Source organism: Chaetodon trifascialis, chromosome 8, assembly GCF_039877785.1.
Source record: "Chaetodon trifascialis isolate fChaTrf1 chromosome 8, fChaTrf1.hap1, whole genome shotgun sequence".
Classification (NCBI taxonomy): Eukaryota; Metazoa; Chordata; class Actinopteri; order Chaetodontiformes; family Chaetodontidae; genus Chaetodon; species Chaetodon trifascialis.
The window spans coordinates 18,171,274-18,194,517 of NC_092063.1; the positions used below are offsets into that span (position 1 = coordinate 18,171,274).

Below are 23,244 nucleotides of genomic sequence, written 5' to 3' on the forward strand. Positions count from 1 at the left end.
CACGCACGCACGCGCGCACACACACACAGGCTCAGACTGCATTAGCTTTGTGCAGCAGCATCCAGGGCTGGGTTGGGGAGGTAAAGGATTTTGCTGTAGACGAGGGAATTACTTGCCTCAGCTCACTCTGTCAGGGAGGAGAGGAGGATGACTGTTTACCCGCAGTGAGTGAGAGAAGGAGAGAAACAAAGAAAAGACGGAGAGGTCAGCGCGGTGTCTGAGGCACTGCTTTCTTCTCTGCCCTGTCACCTATTGCTTCACTTTCACCCCTCGCTTGCCCCCTGCCGCCATCATTGAAAGGTGACACACACATATGCACAAATCTACCTCAGCCTTTAAAAATAGCTGTGAGGTGTGTTAGATAAGAGGCCAGGTCAATGTAATTAGTTGTAACAGCATGTTCAGGGCAAGACACTATACACAGCGGCCGAGGAGGAGGAAGAAATGCTCAAACACATTCAGTGGAAAACCGTGGAATGCAACCACCCCCACCCCTCCCCCAGACACACACTCACACAGATGATCTGTGCATCCCAGTGTGACCATATGGTTTGGCGGGGACTTCCTACCCACCGCACAGGAAGTGTCCGTTTACAGTGTACAGTTCAGTTGTCCGCCATCACATCCTGTCTCCCAGCTCTGAACGGCAATGCAAAGCCTGTTCGGCTCAGCCCAGCCACGGCTTTGAAGTTAAATCAAGCAGAAAGGAGACACAGTTCACCATACCATGCAATCAGCATCAGCAAGAGATCTGGTAGGGCGCACGCAACCCCAAACGACAAAGCACTGGCAGCATGAAGAGACAGCTTCAAGTACAGAAGCTTGTGTGTGAAGCTTGTCTGCCTTCAGCCTGTTTTGTTGGCAGATTCTTGCCCCCCCCCCCCCCATGGTGGTGGAGTGATTGACATCCACCTGTCCTTGGGTGGAGGGTGATTAGGTGTTCTTAAAGCCGGCTCTTTGTAACAGAGAGGCTGCTTGTAATAGATTGTGCGTGGAGGGTGATATGATAGGTTGATGATGGAATGATCCAGCAGACATTGACTTACAGTCTGTGGGATACAACGGGGCGGGGTTATTGATGACTCTCTTAAACAGCGGGTATCATTGCCAAGGCAGCCCATACATTATCAGAGCAAAGCCACACCCCGTCCCCAGCCTGGACCAATGGGCAGGCGGCTGCCAAGCAAACAATCCCCAGCAGTGTTGGAATGGTTGACGGAGAGGGGAGCACGCTAAATGTGCCACTTCATCTGGTGATTGACACAAAGCCTCTTGTTTACCGGCGCCACAGAGATTTGCATCTTTTTACCGTTGCCCCTCCCTCTGCTCTTCTCCCTCTCATTTGTGTTCTTCTCCTCTTCGTACCCCGCTTCAGTCCCACAATCCTCCCTGTTTGTGGCAGCGCTGCATGAAGTGGATATTACCCCACCCTGCTGCTATGATATTGATCAGCCTCCTCCCTCTCCTCTCCTCTCCTCTCCTCTCCTCCTCTCTCTCTCCTCTCTTCATAGCCCACTGCATTGATTCCACCTCTCCCTCTGAGCCCGCCAGCTAGGAGTGATTACACACGCTGCTCACACACAGTGATGCAAGTGCACGCACGCACACACACACACAGTAGAGTCTTTGGTAGGGATGTGGGGATGTGTATCCTTGCTTTACTTTAAAGGCTATAAAGCTCAGCAGCTGCTGCAGCAGCCCTGTGAAAGCACTGATTCTTTTCATTCAAGGCAACCAGTGACTGCAAGCTTAGCATGAAATATTACCACAATAAATATCGTTGTTATAGCATGTTAGCATAGCACATCAGCAGGCTGGCGTGAAGCTGGCAGTTGCTCTGGTGGTTTTTGTCAGGCTGGTGCTAAAGATGGCTGTGGTTGGGCTTGACAGGTGGGCTCCAGAAAGATTCTGTGCAGAAGCACAGAGCTGATGCACTCTCCTTATATGGGCCTGTGATGTTGCTCCCACTAGCAACAGACTAGCAGCTAGCCCACTAAAGTCAAAGCAGTTAAATGAAACGGCACAGAGTGGGTGTCAGCACTGCATAGACAAAAGTCTTTATCAAAGAGCCAAAAAACAGCTGTGTACAGTTGTAGCAGATTTGAAGCTGAGAATTAAATAAAGCTCTCCTCTGTGAGTGGAAAGCTATGCCGTGTCAGTGAATTTACACACTAAAAACTAAGCCTGCCTTAACTGTGCCAGCAGCAGGCTCATCCATAAACACTTGCATATTAATTGGTAAAATACCTAGCCTGTCCTGCTTACCCGATAGCATCACTGCTGACAATAGCTGGTGGGATGCAAAAGGTTTTTGGATGTGGAGTCCGAGCTGATGGGCTAACAAGGGCACTGTGGGCTGATGTTGCAAGAACAGCCACTTATCTCTGTGACCTATCACAGGCAGCAGCAACAATCCAGCAGAGAGTCTCCAGCAACAGGCCAGAGATCCCATGTATTATACGCACCTTCACTGCCATTTGGCATTTAAATGTCATTTAAGCATGGCAGCAAACAGTTTGCACCTAATTATGGCCAGTTTCTGCTGTGTCCTGAGCTAAGCAGGAGTCTCAGAGAGCCACCCAAACAAGAGCAGGGCTGTTAAAGCTACTCTCTTTACCAATACCTCTGCCTTTAGGTGTAATGCTGAGGTGTTCTTTAAGGGCTCTGTAACACGTGAAATGTGAACGGTCCAAACAGATACAAAGACAAGAGGGAGAGCAAGGACAGTGTGCGTTTGATCAATAGTAGTAATCAATATTCCTCCTCTGTACCTTTCACTGTTTGAATTAGTACTCGTATTGCACTGCAATGTAACCTCTTAGACAGGCTCAAAGTCACTTTATATTACTGTGTGATCCGATAAACAAAAAGTCTTCAATTAACCTACACAAAACACTCAATTAGCGGCTTCAAAAAAGCTGAAGCGGTGCTTTGACAAATAAATAATATTATGTCTCATTATCACGCAAAGTAAGCGCATCTAAAAACCCCTCTACTGATTCAACGAGGCATCCTTAGAGATGACATTTTGGGCCAAAAAGTACTCCATGAGACAGTCAGCCATCTGTTAACAGCAAGCTCCATCAGTCCCCTACAGGTCCTGTCACAAGTCTACAGCGAGAAGAGTGTAAGCACAAGTTCCACTGCGGTGCTCACATGGAAGAAATGAGGTGTGTGTTTTGTGTAAATGTGTGGATCTTGGCTCTGCGGGGAGGAGAGGACGAGAGGTCACTGTCTATACAAGGAGCACACCTAGACAGACGGGGGTCTCAATCACCTCCATTACCCCTCCACACCCTCCACTCGCTGATGGAGCGAGCCTCTCGCACTCATCCGCCAACTCCATTACCCACTCCGACAGGGCCACACATTAAATCATTCCATTTCACCTGAAGAGGAGGGTGAAGGTAGGAGACAGAGAAGTGGGAGGAAGACTGGAGAGATCTTTTTTTTTTTTTTTTTTTTTAACTTGTCCTTTCTTGCTGGGTTGTGAACCGATTCGGACATGCCCACGTGCTAGGCCACTATCAGTAATGGGCCAAAATCAGCCCCCCATCCCATGGTGCCTTCAGGCACAAGATTCATCACAAGGAACAGACAGTAGAGGAGAGGGAGAAAAGAAGTCAAAGAGAAATAATGTTGGATAAGGTGAGGAATGCCGTAAGATAGGAAAAAAAGCAAATGATAGGAGCCTATAAAGAGTTATTCACCCTCAAATGGGGAGGGCATTATGGCGATCCATAAATGGGCTGTTAAGCCTAATAGCCCAAGGTTAGCTTGTCGTGATGTTGCAGTGAAGGTCTATACAGCCGACTGGATTAGCCCCACCATAAACACCCAGCCAGTACCATCTGGGTTTAAAAAATGTAGGCCTATTCAAAATGTTCTGATTATTTCAATTAGCTCCAGAGCAAGTAAGAGGAGGAATTAAGCAACACATCAGACAAAGCTCCAAACACAGATTTCCAGGGCAGCAGCTTGCCTTAACTGCATAGGGGCAGAGGAGAAGCCACTGAAGGAAAGACATGGGGATTTGACAACTGTACAAAAAAAGGGACTTAGAGGGGGTCTGAATTTTCTTAATCATTTCATTAAGATAGTTCTTAGGCTAATTTAACAGTAGGCTTAATAACGCAGACTTTCCTCCCTCTGCTCTGTACATGAGTGTTAACTGCCTGCTGGAACAAAGGCGGCTCTGTTCACAAACACAACACTGCCAAACTGTTAAGTACATTCCTATAAAGAGAAGAACAAAGAGCGCTTGAGCGTGGCGGGAGCAGAAATGAATACAGCTACTGAGGGGATAGCACAGCTAAACCCTTTGATGCCAGGAAATGTCTTTACCATCGCGGATAGTGTTTATGTTGCTTCATAGCCTGCTGTTTAAGATCGAGGCAACAATAAAATCAACTGGTAGTAGCGAGGAATCTCAGCAGAGATTATGTTCAGCAGAGAAATGGGGCTAAAAGGGAGGGAGTTGAGGGTTGAGGTATGTGCTGCAGAGGAGATGGTAGGGAATTTAGAGGTCTGGACGGGATGGGTTTTGGGAAGCACAACAGAGAGCAGGAAGATTACACAGCGCAGGAATAATGGAGTGTGCAGGGCTTTGTGTGTGGATGCAAGTCACAAAATTGCACCAGCACCTATGCGCAGAATAAATGAAGTGTGTGTGCATGTGAGGTGAAGCGTCTCCAAGCCCTCGCAGCTGCAGTTCCCGCAGTCCATGTGATCCATTGGCAGTGACAGACAGGCAAACACAATTTAGACTCGCCCATCAAAGCACATGCAACACCAGTCACAGCCACTGCGGGCGGAAATATGACGCACCGAATGGGAAAACACACAATCCTCCTTCTGTGTCCCAGGAAAGACCCGTCTAAAATAGTCCAATATGGAAAACCTGTTTGTCCTGCTTTTCTAAGTTTATATTTTTTACTGTACACACTCGTGTAGATACTCATCTTTTTGTGTTACAGAAGGCGAGGCTGTGCTCAGTCTATCTCTGAGGACACTGGTGCATTTCATGGTTCGGAGGATTTTTACAAAGTCTAGAAAGAAAATCCTCACTTGAGTGTAAAAGCTCGAGTTGTGAGCCCTTCAAGACTCCTAATTGTTGGTTATGGAGCAGCTCCAGTGTCTGAATCTTGATGACATGACTGATAAGACTCTTCTTTGGTTTCTAGGTTTAACAGAGGGTTTTTCTTGTTCCCATATACTGACTGGACTGTGTTGTGCTGGAGAAATGGCACATGAGAGTTCTTAAACAGAGTAATATTCCTCTTGCATGATCAAAGTGTAAGCATATGTGAGCCAGTTGCGTTGAATTAGATCATCAAGCGCTCAGAGATGGAGAATATAGAAAGCTAGCAATGAGTCAAGCTGTAGCACATGTACAAAATGTCAGAGGGTCTGCATGTGATTGCAGAGCTGCTGCAGGGGAGCCGCTGGAGATGGCAGCCTGTGGTGATATTGCTGTTGTCTTAAGGGCTGTGTGAGGCAGCAGGCTATAAGGTACAAAGTGTAGACATTCCTCAGACCTCACAGCAATCCCTGAAATTTCCTCCTTTCGTGTCTGCTCCTCTCTCTGACCGATGCCCTTCTTCCCCTCTTTCCTTCCTCCCTTTGCTCTCTCTGCTGGCAAGAGTTAATTTGCACCATGTGTTCTTCAATGGAGAAAGGGGAAAAAAAGCAGGGGGGGCCCTAGTGGAAGCGTGTGAACTCGATACCACTGTAAATCTCCACTTCCACAGCGTCACCCTCTCGCCCCTCCTCCTCCTCTCCTGTTCTCTCTCATTCTTTTTTTATTGGCATGTCACACATTGGACAAGCTGGAAATTACACTGAGCTGAGCTGAGAACCAGTGGTGAAGCACGCCAGATACCCACTTAAGCTGAGAGAGCAGGGAAAAGTGGAGGGTGGAAAGGAGAAAAATAGGGGACAGGAGGGAAGTGGAAATGTAAAGTGGGAGAGGAACGAGGAGGTGGGTTAAAATTAGCCGCCCATTTTCAGAGCAGAGGCCAATCCAATTAAAGCTTGACCAATCCACGCAAATGTGTTTAGTGTCTGGTTACTACACCGAGCGCTGGGTGGCCGGAGACCAGAGATTCTCCTCTAAATACAACACTCACTCACATTACGAACAGACACAACCTGAGAACCTTACAGCTCAAATGAAATCATGAGCAAAGACAAAACGAAGGGACACATCTTTAATTCTGTGGTATCTACTATAGAATCCATCAAGTCGCAGTGACTTTGAGAAGCAATGAATGTTAGCCTACTTCAAAGGACCCCTCACCCTCTAATTTAGAGTCAACCCCCTATGGAGGAGTCGACTGCTTATATTTCAGCAGGAAGACCTGGTCAGGTAATTAAACGAGCCCTGTCATTACTTTAGCATGCGATGACCAGGTTGAGAGTTCTGCGGGTTTTAGTGTCAAATATACCTGCCTTTCTTGGCGTCTTCCCTTCATTCGTTTTCCCACTTTCTCATCACTTTGTTTGCTCTCCAGCTTTAAACATAAAATGTAGTGCTGCACACCACAGCGCAGCGAGTCTGCTTCAGATGTTAGTGAAGACATCAGAGGAGACATTTTCACTTGTGATGTGCCAGGAAAAAGTGTCAAAGGAGCCGCTGAATATTTCAACAACTCAGCAACAAGGGGTGAAATTAGCACTTGGATATATATGCTCGGCTCAAATGTCATCTGTCACTGAAAAATGACGCGACGAATTTGCATGCATCTGTGTGTGTGTGAGAGGCAGCCGAGCTGGTGAAAGTAAACTTAACTAATGAAACTCCATGGAAGAAAAGCAGGCAAAAGGATTCTCTGCTGAATAATTTAGCAGTGGTGGGTCAAAGAGGTGGCTATTGATTGAGCTTTTAAAAAGGGTCTTATGAAAATGTGATGGCCGATGGCCTGGCCCTTCAGCCGACCAACCCCCACCGTCCACAGGCTGCACCCTCTCCATCTGGGAAGCTAATCACCACTCATAAAAACATACACAAAACCCCGTTTTGATTTCAGTCTGTTTCTACTTACCCCCCTCCCATCTTCTATCCTAGAGAAAGAGATCATCCTATTGGCTGAACAACTAGTTTCCATAGCAGCATTTAGCTAATGCACAGGGAGGGCAGTGAGGGTGGGAGAAAAAAGTGTTATCTGTCCAAAAAGATGAAAAGAGGGGGATACGAGGGAGAGTAGAAGCAAGAAGTCGGGGGGGGGGGGGGTAAGGTTTGGTTTTATACCACGAGTGGAGCTGAATACTGCCTCCTAAACTCGCTGAGTCTGAACTGTGTTGTTATCTCAACCTTGCCATTTGTATTGCTGTATTTATTCATCGCTGCGCTCGTGTGGACAATCAATCTAACCTGCCTCCCCAAAGAGAGACAGAGCTGTGTAGCTGTCTGAGAGATGCGTGCCTGTCTCCATCTGATTTGAGAAATGCACAGAGCTTGCAAACTGACACCAGAGGAGGACTTGCATTTGTTGATCTTGCAGATTGTGTCTGCTTTCACAGAAACAGCAGGTGCTGCAGCTCGTGACCCCGACACCTCAGCGGAATGACCTAATGTTATGCCAAAGAACGGCATTAATAGCTTCACCTCAATGAAATTTCAAGTGTGCAGACAAAGAGGAGGAGGGAGGGAATGAGAGGGGAGGGCAGGATTGGTGGGGTGCATACCTCCTCATAAAGGAGCATTAATCAAAACGGTCATAATGGGGAAAGTCACCCGATACTGCCAAAGCAGCAGTAAAAAATCCTTTGCACACAGGGTCTGGTCACAGCCAACTGTGAGGGGAGGAGAGGGAGGGGGGCTATTTGTCAAATAAAGGCAGGTAATCTGAGCAGAATTAGTTTGTTCAAATCAAAAAAATTATTCCACTCCATGTTAAACCTGCTCCAGCCTACCACATTTAAGAAGTATAATGTCAGCAACAATTTCTGGTCTGGTTTTGCTTTTGTAGGAAAGTGACAAAGAACGGCCATTCAGTTTTAGTGGCTGTTGTGCTGTGGTTTTATTGCTTTAAGGCTGCACCTCAATGGGGAACATTACAGGCAGAATGCTTCAATCAAACAGCTTGCAGCAGGCCCGGCCATGTCTATAGACGACTAGATGCCCTTGTCAAAGCTGCTTCCTCACAGAGACAAGCGGACACTTAAGACAGCCCCACACACTATTGTGAAAGGCTGCACCTCCACGTGTTCATGTCTGTGAAATGTACCAGCTCGCTTACAGCAGCTGAGTGGACCACAGAATGAAAGAAAGAGCTGAGCGTCACACGCACACACATAAACACGCACACACACACGCACATACAAAATTGCCCCTAATGAGGGTAGCGCCCCTCTCTCAAGAGATGGCAGCGGCTGCTGCTCCACTCGATAAATATTAACAAGAAGTGCGACTGATGGCGGTGCTCACTGATCCATAATTGCATTTCAAAATGTTCGATGGGGGTGGGGTGGAGGGTGGTCGTGAAGGGAGAAACAGGGAGATAAAAAGAGGAAAGTCAGCCTTCTAGGCAGTGACAAGAGACAAGTGATGCTTGTCTAGTCAACCTCCGCCCACCATCTCGGTGCCTCAGCACCAGTGAGAGACTTTTTGGTGAAAGGAGAGCACAGGTTCTGCATTACAGCGCGACATTCCTCCTTTCATTGATTGCTGCACGCATCACAAGGCACCATGGCTTTACATAAAGGGAGAAATCTGAGGAAGGATGGCAGAGAACTCCACTTGCCACACTGCACATTAAGAGACTTTTTTTTTTTTTGCATGATCTGAATATGCGCAGACAAACTAGCCGCAAGCTAATTAGCTAGTGGATCTCATTGTTAAGCTAATTCTCAGCATTTTGGATTCCATTAGGACGATACTCAGGGTCCACAGAAAACCTAATAACTGCTCATGTTAAGCATGCGTATTTATGCACATATATTTGCATCTTCATCAAACATTTTTAATTATGGGCTTTGAATAGGTGGCATTTTCCAAGACTGTATGATAAGCACCATCGAAAACCATCAGGAAACAGTTGTGTGAGATACAATTAACATTTGGTGCGTGTGTGGGTGGGTTTGTGTGTGCAGTGGAGGTGTACATGCGTTGTTTACATGACAACTGGGAAGGCTAGGCTGTTATATCTATCCAACACAAACATGCATGTTAAATAAACCTGTAGCTACACACGGACACTGAAAATGTCCTGGTTTATAATGTAATCTGACCGGTATGGAAATGTAATTATTGCACTATTTAAAACACTGCAGAAAAGAAGCTAAATGAATTACTACATGAGAAATGTTCATGTGACATATCTGGATGGTATTTTGTACATAATTAAAACATAACTGCACATTCATAGTATTTGTTTTCTATTATAGTCCTGGATAAAATTGTGCTGTGTTGCAACGCTGTGAAAACGTAGAAAACCATGCTACGACTGGTGTTTTTGTCATTTTCACACTACCTGCTAATTAAGTGTTTTGGCTTTCCTATCAATCACTTCTACTAGTTTCCAAACGTAAATGAGAAAAAGAAACACTGGAAAAGTTCCACCGTCACGAGGTGACAGTGACAATGTGTCAAATAGTTCTTTAATGTAGCTAAGTGTAAATATCGTAATCTATCGTCTTACAGTTATTACAAAAATGTAAGGTGTTACAAATTGTAATGCCAGCTAAAAAAAAAATGTAATAAATGCAGAGCTGGCACTAATTTTGATTTTGATAATTTAAATATATATCTGCTTCGTTTGCCAGTTCAAAGAGAATAAACGTGGGGGGAAAAGAGCTCAGGTACACTCCCCTTTAGCGTCAGTCCAAAGAATTGCCATGTGTGTCCTTAATGATTAGGTGGCCAGAGGTCAGGCAAACGCAACGTGCACAAATCCAGCATGTAAGACGTGAGGCCGAGCACGAATCAATAAGATCCAAGGTTTATAGGCAATTGTTTCCTCTCCAGGCAGACCCTCTGTTTTAACGCATCTCATTAATTAGACTGATATGTCAATTACTTTCAATAACACACACGTGAACAATGTGCACTTGTGGACACTGTTATTGGACAAACCCACTGCGTCACAGCATGTTTTCAGTGGACACACGTGCGAACATATCAAAGAATTGCTTGCGCACGTCTCCATGGTACAAACAGCATGATCAACCTTGCAATGACAATAACCTTACACTGAGTTTCTAAACTGATGCAAAGATGAGGGGCACAAAATGAAGACCGATACAGTACACGCACGCACGCACACACGCAGTATACTGTTTATATGACAAAGAAAATCCCTCATCCTTTTAAGCTGATCAGGCTTGCAACATATGAGCTGGACTCCTGGCAAGATAATTGCATTGTACATGGCATCTAATTAAATGTCCATAAGCAGGGAGATCCAGAAGAACAGATGTGTGTGTGTGCATGTGTGTGTGTGTGTGTGTCAACAGTGAAAGAGAGGCTCTGTGTGGGTGTGTGTTGGTGTACTGGGCTCCTCAATCCAGTGTTCCCGGAGGGAGAAACGCTGCAATCACTCCATTAGCGAAAGAGGGAGGGAGACAGGGATGCTGGGAGGGAGGAAGCAGAGGGAGTAAGAGAGAGGGATGGGAGGATAGGAGGGAGGATGGAACACAGCTGACTTGGCCAATAACAGCAAATGAGGTTAGATACAAGGGGGGTGGGGGTGGGGTGGGGGGTCAATGAGCATCGAGGACATGGACACAATGACTAGAACATGGGATGGGACAGGAGAAGGGAGGGAGGTGAGTGACAGCAGATAAAGAGGAGTGGGATGAGGAGGGGAATGAGGTGTAGAGAGTGAGAGGGAGAGAAATGAGACAGAGGAGACAATCGAGGTAAGACAGCAGAATGGATCGCTGAAGCCAGGGTCAATGGGCAGATATGGCTGCAGATTGTTCAGTGCTCAGCCGCTGTCAGATGGCTTATTGTGTCGCGTCCTCCTCTCACAACAGGAGACTCACGAGGGTCTGTGTGTACATGCGTAGTGTTGAACCTGATAAATATGTACACAAAGTGCATGAGCATATTACAGGTTGCTTCACCAGAATATAAACATAATGACACACGTACATGCACGTATGCACGTACACACACTCGTCCGTGCAGTCTATGGTTGGCAGGCTCACTGCATTACTCTCATCAAATATAGATCGTAAATACATTACGAGGTCATGGCAGTGGGTGTAAACTGAAACTAACCCTTGTGGGAAAAGATACCAGAGGATTGTTGGCCCTTAATTGATCTAAGTGATCACATCAGAGGGAATAAAAGACAGGTTGTTTTTAAATACATCTTAATCTACATTTTTTTTAGATTTTGACATGTGTGTGTGTTTGTAGTGACAGCAGTGTTTTGTTCAATCAAACCTTTCTCTCGTGGTGCCACTGCCACTGGACTTTTTGCAAATCATTTTGTTAGATTTTTCTTTTTTTTTTTCCAGAAATCTGACAAAGTTCACTATTGTCATTACATCTTTCGCTTTAATAATCTAAACATGGCCTTGGAGGGGAATTAATAATAGAGTGGCTGCATTTTCATGTCTTGCTTTTGTTTCAGCGGTTAAAATGGCCTCCTACTGGTCACTCCTGTTTCTGGGCAGACATTTTAGGAGGAAGGCAGGAGACTGAAATCTATACAGCTGGATCAATATGTCACAAAGGGTTACAGTGGGCACCGCAGCTGCCACTGTTGGCTAAACAAACTAGGGAAAAAGATTGTCCTCAAGTCCGAAATGATCCAAATAACGCTGCAGAATGGATTTTTTTGCATGCGTTATTGCTAAATGACTGTGCTCTGTGTGTGTGTGTGCGCGCGCGCCTGCACGCAGAAGCCACAAGGAAGCACACGTACGTGCAACAAGACTCGTCTCAGAATCATCACGACGCAGAGAAGGATATAACAACACGGAGAGGTGGGCTTCAACCCTTGTTCTTCCCCATGCAGGGGAGATTGATGGCTGCATTCAGGATTTCCACACACCACTAATTGGATTCACAGGTCATTAGATAAAGTACATGAAGTGAGGAACGTTGCAGCCTAAAGACTGAGGGAGGAGAGAGAGAGACAGGAAAAAGGAGAAGGGTGCAAGAGGGGCAATATTGATGAGGTTGTTTGGTTCAAGACCAATGAAATTTCCTCCCCCTCTGCTGCGCCTCCAAAGCCCTGTTCCCCCACACAGAGGGGGGTTGATCGATAATTTGTGCTGCAAGAAAAAGCGGGGGTTGGAGACAGAGGCAGGGAAGGGTGAGAGGATAGGAAATAAAGAGAATGAGTTGATGTCTAATGCGCGGTTCACTTACACAGATCTCAGGTTAACTCACCTTTTCAAAATATTGTTGCAACAGAAGGGAATGAGATGACACTGAGCGCAAAACAGCCAGAATGAGAGGGTGAACATTTTTTTCTACCAACAGCACAAGTGAGTTTCGAGGGCTGGGTGACAGGGTAGGTTCGAGGTTAGCCAGCTAGATAGTTGTTGATACCAACGTGTGCAATTACAACCTTAACTCAGCTATCACCCTAAAAGAGGATTTTGTGCTGATCTAGTAAATAGAGATTATGAGTTTTCAAAGTAGCTCGCACAGTGCCAATCTTTTGTGATTTGTAGCCCAGTGACAAAGTGAGCTCATTGAAATACGCTGTACTTGTTTAGAGAGCCAGCGGGGCTTGTTGTTTTAACATAGGAGGACAAGGGTACAGTCTGCTCAAACACATACAGGCATGCAGATGGCTGTTCATTAATTACAGATGGATGGGGGAGGGAGTAACAGAGAGCGAGAGACAGAGAGAGAGGGAGAGAGAGTTATCAGCTAACAGGGCCAGTATTCTCTCTCTCTTGCTGGACAATTACCTCTGTCTGCCCCAGACCTCTTCTGGGGCTCTTAATCAAGGTGCAGGTGCATGGGGTTTTGTGCGAGTGAGGGGTATGCGCATGTGTGTGCACGAGGAAGGGTTCCTGCTGTCCTCAGCACTCTCTAGCAGCAATCCGATTACAGCCCCGCTGCTTTGGGGCTTGGCTGCCCTCCTCTCAGCAAGGCCTGCCGCTCACCTAAGAACCCCTTCTACATCCAAGAACTGCCCTTCACACAAAAGTATTCACACGTGAAACAAAAGTGCCAACACGCTTGCCTCAAATGAGCGTGCGCACGCGCGCGCACACACACACACACACACACACACACACACACACACACACACACACACACACACACACACACACACACACACACACACACACACACACACACACACACACACACACACACACATTTACATAGACACACTAGTCCACCTTTTCCATAAGTGGTGTGTGTGGCCTCTGAGCTGACCTCCCATCATCACCCTGACTGTTGGCAGCCATTACTTTGGCCCCCTGGGGCCTGGCCGCCCCTCACTGAGCCCTCTGCGCTCTGCTTAGACAACCAATCTGTTAAATGACAGGCAATGCTCGCCCCAGCAGGGTTAGATGCTGCTTCATTTGGCAACATACTGACCAATCGATTACATATTCAAGTCTGTCTTTGCATATTAGACAGCAGCCCCATTACTGCAAACCTGCACCAAAATCTGTTTTGCTCTCCCCTGATAGCAGTTGGGAACCATACAGAAGACCAATTTAAAACAATCACTTTCAGTTGCATGATCGATTTCAGGCTTCACCAGTTAGTTTACATTTGGTGAACTTTGACTGGCAAATTTCCTCAGTCGAAACACTTGTACAGTGCAGCGATCCAAATTCAGTCGCAACTTCCCCTTTAGCAAAGAATGCAGTGTGGGAAAAACAAATGTGTGTGTTTGTGTGTGTGTGTGTGTGTGTGTGTGTGTGTGTGTGTGTGTGTGTGTGTGTGGCACATTTGAGGTGTCCTGTGGCAGAGAAACCACTGATGAATCAGCCATTCTCAGTAGCAAATTAAAAACTAATTTCTTTCTTTATTCAGCAAAAGATGCAATTTGGCCACATTAGGCTGTAAAAAAAAATCAATTGAAAACTGGTGAAGGTCTCCTTCATTAAATCAATTAAGTGCATCGACAAACATCTTTATTTCCATTACAAGCATTATTACGCTGCCAGTGGATCGCAAAGGTAGTTAATATTCAAGCCAGATTCTCAGAGGGATTTTTACTTTCCACATGACCCTTTGAAAACAAACCTCAGGACACAAACTGACTAGAAATCGTATGTCACCGTGATTTGCATTTAATTCTCATCAGACTTGCAACAAGAACGTGCAACCCTGCCTGCTTGATTTCTTTGGGCAACTCTGCGCACTAGAACAACAACGTTGTTTTCCATCTTGGGACACACAGGATGGGTGGGTGAGATTAGTGGCGCATGTCAGGTCAGCGTGAGGACAAAGGGACATGGAATAGGACAGACAGGAAGTGAAAATGTACTCACCAGCTTGAAATCCTGAATGCTACAAATGAAGTAGGGAGTGTTGGGCCGCCGACTTTCAATGTACACACAATCTGCGAGTGAGAAAAAAGAAAAAAAACAAACAAACAAAAACCGTGAGTTTGAAAGAAGATGTTCACACTTCCAAAAGCTTTCATGTTTTTATGCAGCCAGGCTCAGTTATATATTATTTTGCGTGCTGTTACCTCTGCTGAAAAGACATTTTTCTCCTTGAGTCAAATTCAATTGGAATGCGAGTAATAGGATTAAGGACTTTTGGAGTGCTACAAGGTTGCCTTTCCAAAGCAAACATTACGCCCAAGGGGAATTATGTTATTGTTCCACTCCATTTATACACCAGTGAGCAATACTGGCTTTAACCCCATTCCAGCCTCCCAGTCATCACTGTAACTCGTTCCTACAAAGTGTCAACCTCTGTCATTACACCCATGTATGTCCAGCTAGCTCTGGGTTAGCTTAGCAGTGAAACAAAATCCTCCGCGTGTCCTCTCATTCAAGTTTTAAAATGTTGCCAAATTACATAACCCTCCCAAGTGTTAAAAGCAGCCCTCTCTCGTTTCTGTGTGTGTGAGGAGGTGGCCGTGGCCGGCTGTGCTGTTAAATTGGATGTGACTGGTGGTATGGCCAGGTCGTGAACCCTCATCTCCTTAACAAAAACATTCACGCAGCACAGGACAAAAACACACAGCCACTTCTGTGGAGAGGAAAAGGAGGAGGAGGCAGGGGACATGGTTAATGGTTACTGCTGAGGCTGGCACAGGACTTTCCAGAAACAGCCAAGGGTTAGAGTTATTAGAGAAAAAGAGATTTGAATTCACAAAAGTCAAATTAGCATAATAGTCGCCTTTTCACCGTTAGCTGAAACACAAAACAGGAATGTGATCAAACTGAGGGGAAAATGTAATTTATTTTGGTTTAAACAACCTGTAAAAGACCGTCCTCGCTCACTCAACAGGCAAAGCAATCAAAATCCACTGACACTTAATTGATTGAAAAATAGATCACACACGCTGAAAATTGACCTTCTGTTCAGATGGAAGCAATGTATCAAGCTATTTGACTGCTCCCAGGGCTGCTTGTGCTTATCGTGTGGTGCGACTGAGCGTAGCACTCGTGCTAATGTTAACACACTTGCAAGGCCATGAAGGCGGACAATATCTTGCAGCTCTTTAAGCTTTGATTCAAGAAAAAAAAAGCCACTGTAGGTAAGGTTTGACAGAAACACTCTGCTGGCGTTCATTTCCCCAAAACACATGCTGAGCAATCCCTTGCAGAAGGACTAGGACGCACTTTCCCAAACAAAAGATGAGTGGTGAGCTTTTTTTTTTTTTCTTTCCCCAGTGACGGAGAGTGCCATCATCTGTTATTTATTTGTTTGTGTCAACAGAGTTATCGATCTGGCTGTGGTTTATCTTACCGCTTGCTGAGGAAAAGAGGGGTGGCAAAGATATTAAATGGCTCTGACACCCAAGATACCATTTGTAGAGGGGCTGGTGTGCTGCGAGTACGCCTGTGACATCATGGGCTTTGTTTTTGGAGAGGCTGTGTGTGTGTGTGTGTGTGTGTGTGTGTGTGTGTGTGTGTGTGTGTGTGTGTGTGTATAACCTCAGGGTGGGCTTGTTATCTGCTGTGGGCTGAATGAGCTGTTCTAAAGGGGGGGGGGGGGGGGGGGTTATCGCCCTTGCTGGCTCTGAGTGACGCATTATATCTCTCTCACTACTGCCCTCTTCTCGCTTTTCCTCTCTCCCTCCTCTACACCATCCCTGGAAGTCATTTACAAGATAACATGAATGAAAATATCCATCAGTGCTATTGTGTGATCTGTGAGCAACTCAGTGTGCGTGTGTGTGTGTGTTGAGAGAGACAGAGAGAAGCGGGTAGAGGAGGAGGGGGGAGGGGAGGGACGGAGTGGGGGGAGGGCCGAGAACAAAAGAGACTAATCTCAATGAGATGACATGTTTCGGAGGAGTCAAATCGGGGGAATTAGGGTTTAGTGTCCCTTCACCTCGTCGGCACATTCATTAAGAGAGGCCAGATCTCTGTGTCTGCACCCCAGAGCACATCAACAGGCATAAAGAACAGACAGCCAGAGTGAAAAAGATAGGTGGTGGAAAAAAAAAAAAGACAGGGATCTAGTTTAATCATTCACAGACAGCAAGCGAGTCTATTCTTCGAACGTCAAAAGCACATTTTGAATTCATCCTGGGCACTAAAAGTCTACTACCTCAAGGGCATTTCTCTGAAAGCGAATATAACACGAATCTCAATGAATGTGGAAGTTAAAACTAGAGTTAACGCTTCAGAATCTGGCTTTTGAGCGAAAAGGAGGCAACGGAGCGCAGGGAGGTTGGGTGGGTTTTGGGGGGGGGGGGGGGGCTTGTCGAAGCGGGCCACACGGTTCCTCCAGGGTCTGCTTGGCTTGTTAAACATTCCTGCCATTTTGTGCATTTGGAAGTGGGTCTCCTCGCTCAAGTGGTGAAGTGGAAAGGGGAGGGACGAGAGGTTTAACTGTGGTGAGGGTCTATGTGGGGGGGTTGGGCCATTTTTTGGGGGGGATTGAAGTGTGTGCTTGTTGGATGGATGTAGCCTTCGCTGCAGGAGGGAGAACCACAGCAGGGCCTTTGTAGTAGAGTGCTCTCACTCCCTCAACAGCCATAGGTTTAGCTCCTTCCCCTCGCCTCCGCCTTGCAATCCACTGCCGACCACCACCCAGACAGACAGATAGAGAGCGGGAGAAAAGTTACTTCGACACAGGGAGATAATCACAAAGCTACTGAGCGGCTGTTCCTCGGACCCGAGCGACTTCGCTGAAACCTGATCCTGAACATTGTCGCTGCTGCGTTCAAGCAATGGAATATTCATTGTTATAACCTCACGACACACACAGCAATTTTCTCAGCTGTAGCTCATTGTTCAGCCAGCCATTCTCTTATGGCTGCCAAGCATGTCTAATCTAAAACACACCTAGCCTCAGCAAAAGAGCCATGTCCTACTCGCTCTGTATCAAGCAAATAAGATGCTGTTTAATTTGCTGCAGCATTTCAGCCGAGGGGAGGGGGGGGGGTTCTTAGATAATATCAGCATGGCTTTCTTTTACAAGCCGCCAACAATGGAAAAGTCACATTGAGAACACAGTCATATATGCCAATGTTTTGTAAACAGCAATGGGGGTGGTGGTGGTGGTTGGTGCCGTGGAATGAGATCAGCTAAACGAAGCATATTTTAGGATGCAAGGCAGGCTTATTAAATCAAGAAGAGCCTTTGTTTCAGCCATGCTTGCAGGTGGTGAGCGCTAGCCATGAGGCAGGACACACCTGCATTGTTAAAAGCGGTGCTCGGCTCAAACTGGCAGAGCGCACAGGCACAAATGCACGGGCGTGCACGCGCACGCATGCACAGCAGAGTCATGCACAGCTTTAGCAAAGCTACCCCCCTTGAGTGTACTGATCCTAAAATTAAATGGCACAAGGAATGCAATAATGGAACCGCAGGGGTGTGAGGGGACTAGAGGGCCAAGAAAGACAGAGAGCTTGGGAGAAAGAGACTGGTGTTATTACTGATCCACCATGGACCGCAGTGCTTCTGCAACCAAGACCAGCTGATGACCAAGGCTGCCTTGTGCAACTTCCTGCTGGGCCGGTCCCAGCGGGGTGGCCTTACATGCAGTCAAGGCCTGGAGGCACATGGACACTTGATTCTAACCTAACTTTCCTTCCTCTCTCCTCATCCACAAGCCCAACAACTCTCCCTTCTTCTCACTGGAAAAGCAGTGGGAAATACCTGGCAAGCGATACCATCAGCTCTCTACAATAGGGCAGGCCTACAGCTGACTGAGCTCCTAGGGGAGAACAGAGGCTCTTTGACAACCCCCCCCCCCCCTTCCCCTTCCCTCTCGGCTAGCCCACGCTTTCTCATTTAGCAGTCGGCAGGTGGTTGGATTTCACTAAAAAGCCCTTTTCCCAGAGTCTCTAGCGTGGGGAGAGATGGGAGAGCAGAGAGGGCTTTTTAAAAATAGATCTGTTCAGTTAGCGACATGCTACAGATTCACACTGCTATGTTTCAATGCGAGATGACTCCAAGGGCTTGTCCCTCATGTTAGCTTCACTGGAAACAGCAAACTGATCGACAGCTAGCCTTTATAGTCGAGGGAATGCGCTATGCTAATCGTCCTCTAGCCTACGGTGTCTTGGATCTAGAATAACCACGGCAGCACTTATTGAACCACATACTGGAATCATAAGAGGAACCACAATGACAACAGAATTCAGATGCGTTGTGTTTGCGGTGAAGCATAATTCATTTCAATCTGAAACAAATATCCATCTGGGAAAAAAAGCACTTGAGTTGCACAAAAATGATTAGCAGTGCAAACTTAAATAGATGATGAAAGTCGAGGACAGGTACCTTTGAGAAACTTAGGTCATTTTCTAAAACCCAAACTAAAGAATCTAACAATACCTAAAGCTTTTCAGTATGAGAGCAACTGCAAAGGAGCAGCTAAGCCCCGAAACTTGCTGTCCTAGCAAGACAGACTCATAAAAATAATTCTAAAAGTGCACCTGATGTGGTTAAATTAATGTCAGCATTTGTAGCAACACAGATATTGTGCCTCGTTAGCAATAAAGGCAATATATTGGACAATAAACTGCCCATTACATACAACATGAGGAAGACTACAGCTGACATATATGTAAGAAAGAATAACTGAAGTCCTTGCAAACATGAAGAACGTGCCAGGTTTATGTTACAGCCAACAGTTGGTCCTGAGTTAAAAGAAGGGAGGGTGTGCTAGTAATCCACCTATATGCGTGTGTCAAGCACACTCTTGCTGCACAGCTTACTGTGTGTGCACATGACACATACAGTGACACACACACACACACACACACACACACACACACACACACACACACACACACACACACACACACACACACTCCCCAGGGTTCTGTGGTGGCTGCGGCAAGAAGTGCCAGCTGTCCACATCAACAACTCCCCCAACACTCATGCACACAAGGTGCTTTTTCTCAGACTAGCCTGTAATCACTCTGTATTACACACTGCACGTACTACACCTCACAACACAAACCGAAGATATTACTCAATCAAATCAAGTCTTGGTGTGGCTGTGGCAGCCAAGTTGCGTGACATAGACCGAGGTGGGGTGGGGGTTTGGCTGGCTAGTCTAGTCTAGTCTAAATATGCTGGCTAGTCTAAACAGACCGGTCAACCAGCCCAGTAAGGAGATGTGCTATGGTAGACAGACACCTGCAGCACCAGGCCGAGTCCTGTTGCAGTGGAGAGAAGGGATGAACTATGTGTGTGTATTTAGCTGAGCTTGCGTGTGTTGCAGGGGTGTGCTTGTTGGAGACAGGGACCATGTCTCTGACTGTTAAAAGCATACCATGTATGTGTTAGTGTGTGCATGTACTGTATATGTGTTATAGTACACTTGCGTGTGTACACAAATACCAGGTATCAGCATTGCGGTGTATGTGTGTGTGAACTGACATGTCTTTTGTGTGTGTCCGAGCTTCTAGGGTGTCTCCTATTGATCCCCCCATGGCAATGTGTATAATCTCCAGAGAGAGGATCTATAATCTGGGGTGGGGGGATGGACGAGTGTAGAGTACGGGCTCTGGAGGGGTCTGGTCGGGCCTGGGGAAGTGGTGAGAGCCCAGCCACAGGGCACAGATCGATTTGGTAAGTCTGCTTGCGCTGCATTGGGCTGCTCACCCCAGCAGCCGACCATACAAATGACCCGGGACACAGTCCCCCAGCCACCATCACAGACACCTTCCTCCATCCTTTTAAGACAGCAGCGGAGCTAGATTTAGCTGCAGGCCCACCTATTGGGCCACTGCACTTCTCCTTCCACCCTTCCCCATCCAATCGATGTGCACTAAGCCGCCTGAACCCATCTTCAAGGGATAGAAAGGCTAAGCAGGGAGATTGGAGGGTGGCTGGAGATCGGGAGTGTGCAGACGGTTTCAATACAATATCTTATTTCTTATGTGATGACATGGGCCCGTTTGGTTCGAAAGCTTCCTGTGACAAAAGCAGTCAAAACAGCATTTTGGTTCACAATTTCTTTCAGGTTCTGCAATGCTTTCCAACACCGACTTCTTCCCTCTCCCCATGTCTGGGGCGGTGCAAATCCCTCTCCGAGGGTGGTCAGTTTTACATATTGTGTGTCACTAGACGGCAATAAAGGGATTTAACATTTAGTAAAGCATAATCCATTGCAGGCTTTGTGCCTGCCTAAGCTGCACACATCAAATCTGATTGCAAGAAGGCTGCTACCAATGACCAAGCAGGAGGAAAACACGTACTGCGCACACACCCACACACACACACACACACACACACACACACACACACACACACACACACACACACACACACACACACACACACACACACACACACACACACACACACACACACACACACACACACACACACACACACACACAGGGCTTATCACTTGAACAATAAGCAGAGGAGACAGCAGGGGGTCAGTTGCTGAGGTGGAGGATCTTCTGTGTTGACAATAGGAGGTAAATTACAAACTAGTGAACCAGTGCTGAGGCCACTACTGCCCAATCCTGGCTCATCCCTAATCTAAACCAGACTAACAGCTCCACTCTACGTGGTGGGAGCAGGTTGCGACACTCGCGCTGCTCCAGACCTGTCAAACTAATTGAAGGAGAAGACAGGAAACATAAATATTCCCCGTCAACCAGACACTGGCTGTGCTGTTCACTCGGATGTGGAAATATAAATATTCGGCAGGGCTAATCCACTGAGACGGTCGACTTTGTTTATATGCCTTTTGAATGTTTCATTGATGTGACTGACTGCTTCCGTTTTTGTTTTTTTTATTCTTCCTCTCTGCCCCCCCCCCCCGCTCTGCATGGTTAACTATGAGACAAAGCACCGGTGCTCTCTCTATTAAACATGAAATGCAGAGCAAAAAAGGCTTCAATGGAATCCGCTGCAGAGCATTAGAGACAGAAATAGAGAGTGAACAACAACAAGGATTGGGTTCAGTGTGACTGCTTGCTTGAGGACTTCCACTGATACCAACACAGAGATAATTTAGCCAACAAGATTACAAAGCTAGACAGTAGCGGATGGGGTGGGGGCCTGGCTGTTTTACTGCAGCTCCTTGAAGTTGTGTCTTTAGTAGTTGGGGGGAAAAAAAGGAGGGCTCGTGGATGTGTGCATGGGTAGGTAGTTGGAGAAGAAGATAACCTAACACAGCGGCTGTAATTTCCTGCGTCTCCCCATTAAGTCCCCAAGCAATATGCCCACCCCCCACTACTTGACCTTTTGTTAGCTGCTAGATAAACGAAAAGACATGGCAGCAATGATTTAGTTGCAAGACACTGAGCAGCAGCCGAGTGAGAGCAGGGTACACACACTCGCACACACACGCGCGCACACACACACACACACACGGCTAGCATAGTCTGGCTTCCTTCCGACAGGGAGTGCTGACATTCCCCCCTCTAATGCAACCAGTTTATAAACAGTGGGTGAAAGAGAGTCCATGTTTACAGCTGTGGAAAAGGTTGGTTCCCGTTTTAGCCTCATTCACACGGTGTGATAAAGACATTGCACCGCAGCTCAAACATCTCTCCAGGACACTGGAGCACCTTCTGGCCTGAGCAGAGGTAGCATACTTTCAGTGGGTCAGATGGTGTTGGGGTGAAATCCTCATCATGGCTGTCGTCACTATGACATCATCTACTGAAGCACCTCTGCTTTACTGACTTAGGACAAGACAAAGCACAGTGGCTCAACTTGAAACTGATTGGACGACGCATCAGCTTCTCACTTGGAGTACTTCTGCTGTTACAGAATTGCCACTCTGGAGAATCTGCAAATTTCTCAACGGTTGTGACATAAAACCCAGAAATCAACTGTTGATTAATGCAACATGTAATCAATTCCTAAAACAAGCTTATATGTTTGATTGGTTGTGACTAGGACTTACCTCCGGGTCTGTAAACAACATCGTCTTCTGTGATGAAGGACGTGATTTCTCCGTTCTCTGTGCGCTCATAGCGCGACTTCTTCTTCGGCGTCTTTTTCTTGCCCTTCTTGCCGGCCTCCTCGGCCGTGCCGCTGCCTCCGCCTGTGCTGCCATTGTCGTTGTCCTCATCTTCGCTGTGCTCGCTCTCTGCATAGTTCTTGGCCCCGCCCTCCAGCGTACAGCTACGTCGGGGCCTGGAGCTCTCGCTCTCACGGTCGCCCCTGTCCCCGTCCTGCCGCCGGGACTTACCGCCCTCTCTCTTGTCCCGGTCCCTGTCTCTGTCTCTGTCCCGCTCTTTCTCCCTCTCCTTCTCTTTGTCGGCCGTCATGATCCGCCACGTGCCTTCCTCAGTCCTCTCACGGCTGGGCCTCCGTGAAAGGTAGACTGTGAGCCTGGGCTTCAGTCTTCTGAATTTACCAGTCAAATCCAGGGAAAATTTGGCCACACCAACAACCCCAGTGTTTCAGAAAAGCTGTGGATACGAGAGAAGAAGGGCAATTAGCATAACCCAATGTCAATAACCATTATCCTGAAAGTGCACAAGCTACATTTTCTGAGTACAAAGGGTAGTTTTGTGCTGGAGGAAATCATTTGTGGCTCAGAAATACAAGAATAGTTCCTAGAGATCAGGCAGCTGTGCTGAGTCTTCTCAACATCACAGTAATTGTTGGCACTCCTCTCCACAACCATGTATACTCTGGAGAGCACTGAGTAGCTTTATCAAAAAACAGACCCTTCTAGCTTCCTGCTCAAACATACTT

At 46.8% G+C, this 23,244-nt stretch overlaps 1 protein-coding gene across 5 annotated transcripts in view; it reads right to left on the reverse strand.

Annotated features, from left to right (window-relative positions):
- rerea (arginine-glutamic acid dipeptide (RE) repeats a) overlaps nt 1-23,244 on the reverse strand; it is a 125,350-nt gene that overhangs the window by 51,323 nt on the left and 50,783 nt on the right. For all 5 annotated transcript variants that reach the window (XM_070967658.1, XM_070967657.1, XM_070967656.1 and 2 more), the window contains 2 exons: nt 22,445-22,955; nt 14,425-14,495 (listed from right to left, as the gene is read on the reverse strand). In XM_070967658.1, the coding sequence (XP_070823759.1) occupies nt 14,425-14,495; nt 22,445-22,811 (438 nt within the window). In that variant the 5' untranslated portion in view covers nt 22,812-22,955. The remainder of the gene's footprint in view (nt 1-14,424; nt 14,496-22,444; nt 22,956-23,244) is intronic.